We start from the raw sequence: 4685 nt of genomic DNA on the forward strand, positions 1-4685 counted from the left end.
GCAGATACATTGAGCTATATTTTCATTCTTTTTAGTGGTGGAACATAGGTCCCTATAGGAATTTGAATGAAAGAAGTACTTCCGAACTTTGTCGCACTTTGCATGTCTGTGCATTTAATGGAGTCCATTTTACTACCGATTTAGGTTTGGAGAAGCTTAAAGCTGAGTTGATCGGTATATATATATATATGTTGCGACAGATCCATTTATCACATGTAGACAGTTCATTCTTTTGATATGCCCCTACGTGATAATGAAATGTAATTTTATAGGAATGATAATAAAATTACTTAATAACAAGGTACTTGGTGTATTTTCTTGGGTGTAAGGCAAGTGCAAGCTTCTCTAAGTATTGTTGTTATGGCATTACACTACTGTTGCATATTACAAGTAGATATCTATTACCACACAATGTGGTAAAATATCAGCTATTCAAATAATAATTCAAAGATAAATAACCCTTTCTTTGCCAACGTAGTATTTCTTCCTATAAAACAGTTTCCTTTTATCTACTATCTACTTTGACCTCTATCAGTTTCGTCATATCATATTTCTTTATATTCTCATTCAAGAATTTTCATAACATTTTTTCTTCGCTATCAATTAAAGTCAAGAATTTCTGACCACTTAAACACATCATATATGTATCAACAATTAAACAGACCAGGATTTAATTGTTTTTTAATTTTAAAAATGTCATTAAAGGTTTGACTTACTATAAATTGAAATACAAACAGCGTTTTAAGATCCCATGGTTAAACAAATCGCATATTGCAAAATGAAATTATAACAAAATCAAAATCTAACGACCTTTTAACTTAAACAGTTATTCACGTATATGGCTCAAACAAATTAGAACACTGTAAGAATGTAATGACTGTTTAACTGGGGAAACTATCACAAATGCCTAACACGAATATGATGAAATATACTCTGAAAATTTATACGATTTCTACAAACTACAAAAAAAACTGTTCTCAATGTAAACTTATACAATGCTCACCTGTTGACTTGACCAAACTAGAGCCACAATTGTGTTTACTTTTGTCCACAGATAAACCGTCTGGAGTTCTTATCGCAGATCAAGGACAAAAGGGAAGAGCTAGGCGCTTTAGTGTTGACAAAAAATTGACAACTCGTCCCTCAGCGGACAAGAAAGATTTTAGAATATTCTGTTGTTTTACGACCTGGATTCGTTATGATATATCTTACTGATATTGGTCAATATCGCAACTGCAACATATCAATAATCAAATTCAATATGCAGAACTTCACACGGTAAATGATTACCCGTTTAACTAATATCCGTGTAACTCGAATTTTTTCATGTTCCCGTCGACTTCTAGTTAAAGAAGTTTGACTATAATTTCTATATGCAATAACAAATACAAATGTTTATGTTTAAGATCTGAAATCAGGTATTTCTTTCTCGTTATTAAAAGAATTATGACCATGAAAGGGTGTAATCCATATATGTATTAAGATTTTAAGATATGATCTTGTTTCTCCGAACATGTAAGATATACACAAGTTTTGATTCTAAAGGATTCAACGTGTATTAGCTGATATTTAAAAAAAGCTGTAGATCGAAGGCGCTATATCTTGACTTCGCCTTGTCGCCGTATCGCCCAGGTCAATTCGTATGTTTTCATGGCGTCTTCATACGAACTCTTGATTAGGGATTGATTCCTCTGACGAACAGCTTTGATAAATGTTTCCAACTCTCTTAAATACGTGTCGTCGTTTTCGAAAACGAAATCTTGGTCTTGGTTTGGATTTCCACCCTTTAAGTTTCGGACTCGGAGTACACTGGTACTCTCATAAGGATCAATGAGCGAGAGCTGGAGACCGTCCAACTGAACGTCAATGGTTGCTTGGTAACGACTTCCCGGTAACGTGACAGAGTGCATCAAAGTGCCAAGACCACTGTCCTGGAATCTCCAGTGACTGAGTGTGACTCTAGGGATCCTCTTGTTGGCGGGAATGTCGTCTTCTGCTTTGTCTGCCACGTACATTAGCTTACCAGCATCTCCCTTATCCGTATCATTCAGCATGATAGTGTGCAGTGACGTCATATCTATGTCCCCGACTATGTACCGAGCGAGGTCACAGAAGTGGGTAGCCTGCTCTACGATTGGTCCACCGCTGAATTCGGTGTTGAACCAATATTTGTTGACTCCTTCAGTGTAGGCAAAGTAATAGCGGGCATTAAATGCCATCACCTTTCCCCCATGTTGAGCAATTAGTTCCTTCATTTTGAGGACGGCCGCATGGTACCTGCAACAAAACTAGAAAATTACATTTTTGGAAAGCAAGGTTGTGATATCAATTTTCAACTTGATTCTGTATTTCCTCTGTTTTAGAACATAACAGACTCGCTTTAATCGGCGATATTGCCTTGTCCATATGACATGTTGACTCGTTTCCTCATGAAGTGGAATTGTTAACTTTGTTAAGACTATTTCTTATTTATACAGGTACACATTGTACGGTATGATGACTTCAATTATGAATTAATCCTACCTGAACATGTACCCAACAGAGAGGACAATATTGTTGGTCCGACATGCATCCGCCACTGCGCCTGCGTAAGGAGTAAACTCTTCCGGTGGCACTAGCGAAAGAGGTTTTTCTACAAAAACATGTATTCCAGCGCGGGCAAATTCTAATTCAAGATTTTTGCCCTCTTTTGGAGATCCTCTGTAAGCTGGTGGAATTCCTATAAAAACAACATCCGGTTTCATTCCCAATAACTCCCTGTAGTCGGTTAGGAGTCGGCAATTTGCGTATATGTGTCCGTGGTCAGGAGAGGCCAGACGTTCGTTTAGTACCTCTTCACTCCGACAGGTGTCGGGGTCAACAATTCCAATTACCTCCAGTCCACCAATCTTCTCCAGGCGCGACGCATGATCCCAGGGTACTTCCGGTCTCCCGAAATGAATCGCTCCGGCTCCAACAAACCCAATCTTGAGAGTGGCTTGACTCATAATTTTGCTGTGATGTTCAAAACTAGAACAGAAGAATTTTCAGATTTCAAACATCGCACTTTTTCTGTTGATGCTAGCCAACTTTCATAGAATGTCATGATGAACAAATGGTTCTGCAGCAAATTACATTTGCCAACAGCATTTCTATATCAAAAACAGATATTTTTTTACCATCATCACAGTTTCAGAATTTTATGTCAGCTAATTTATCATCAACAGAACATTATTTAAAGGATGAAATGTTTTTTACTTTCTTAATTTGAAGAGTTTTTTTTTAAATAAATCGACATTTCTAAAAATCGTACATATTCTGCAAACTGACAGTTTGTTATCGAATTTCAATCCTGTTTGGTATAATGTTGAATAAACGTATAATTCGCTGATTAAAACGTCCTAACATGTCCAACTTTTGACATATGTATCGACATTTTGATCCTTCAGCAATACCTTCAAAATCAGTTTGTAGAAGAGTTGCCCAATTCAACATATAGTTAAGTTTCAGTTACCTTACATTTCATTATTTCGAGAGTGAGAACAGAATGCAACACTTTTGTTGCGCGTGTATGTACGGTGGGGATATTCCACAGCTAATGCCCCAAAATGTGGTATAAAACACTCGATTCTTGTAAAATGTCTAATTATGTTACCAAAGCTGGTAAATATATATACATCATGTTATTTCTACATACAATTCAAAGCTAAATACAGTTTGTCCAACGGATCAACAGTATTCAGAAACACAGACTACAAGGTAATAACTACTGGTTTTTCATTCCTTTAATCTATATAGACGAAACTATCCATATACCGGGGCATAGGTATTATTCGAGGTTCTACAACTACAAACGACTGTGTAATATTCCTGTTAATCTTATAGGTGTACCGTTATTCAGTTACGTGTTTGCACGGGATTAATGATTTTTTTTTTATTTTCTCCGTTGCAACTGTATTGGTCCTGTTCTAGGAGTTAAGCATGGATGAGTATGACAACATACAGATCCAGGATTTCTAATTCCATACTGATAATTTACATTCCATACTAATTATTTACTCAAAAGAGCATTGAAATGGTATGCTTACTAAAGACAAATACACATACTCTGCCACGTCTCTCTCTCTCTCTCTCTCTCTGTCTCTCTCTCTCTCTCTCTGTCTCCTCTCCCTCTCTCTCTCTCTCTCTCTCTCTCTCTCTGAGATTCTTCTCTCTCTCTGTCTCTCTCTCAAAAGCCTCTCTCCTCTCTCTCTCTCTCTCTCTCTCTCCCTCTCTCTCTCTCTCTCTCTCTCTCTCTCTCTCTCTCTCTCTCTCTCTCTCTCTCTCTCTCTCTCTCTCTCTCTCTCTCTCTCTCTCTCTCTCTCTCTCTCTCTTTCTCTCTATATCTCTCTCTCTCTCTTTCCCCTCTCTCTCTCTCTCTCTCTCTCTCTCTCTCTCTCTCTCTCTCTCTCTCTCTCTCTCTCTCTCTCTCTCTCTCTCTCTCTCTCTCTCTCTCTCTCCAGTATATCTCTCTCCAGTATATTTATGATAGAGTTTACTCCACTTCCAAATTAATAGAAATAAATCAATTTAATCTATTTCAGCCTTTTCCTAGGTTAATGGTTTACCTTGGTACTTTGAAAAGATCGTTTACACCTTGCTGTCAAAAGGTTCTTTCATACGACTTAACAACAAGTATAATGTGACAAGAATGTTTACATAGCATT

At 37.2% G+C, this 4685-nt stretch overlaps 1 protein-coding gene across 1 annotated transcript; it reads right to left on the reverse strand.

The window, feature by feature from the left end:
• Positions 1–1595: 1595 nt before the first annotated feature.
• On the reverse strand, positions 1596–2987 carry LOC132554595 (uncharacterized). Its single transcript, XM_060218919.1, has 2 exons — positions 2524–2987; positions 1596–2277 (listed from the first exon to the last, which is right to left on the reverse strand). Exons 1-2 carry the CDS (start codon positions 2985–2987, stop codon positions 1596–1598), a joined length of 1146 nt encoding a protein of 381 aa, XP_060074902.1.
• Positions 2988–4685: the final 1698 nt, after the last annotated feature.

The sequence above is a fragment of the Ylistrum balloti genome, unplaced genomic scaffold (assembly GCF_031769215.1).
Source record: "Ylistrum balloti isolate Yb309-2 unplaced genomic scaffold, AGI_CSIRO_Ybal_v1 Utg370416, whole genome shotgun sequence".
Lineage (NCBI taxonomy): Eukaryota > Metazoa > Mollusca > Bivalvia > Pectinida > Pectinidae > Ylistrum > Ylistrum balloti.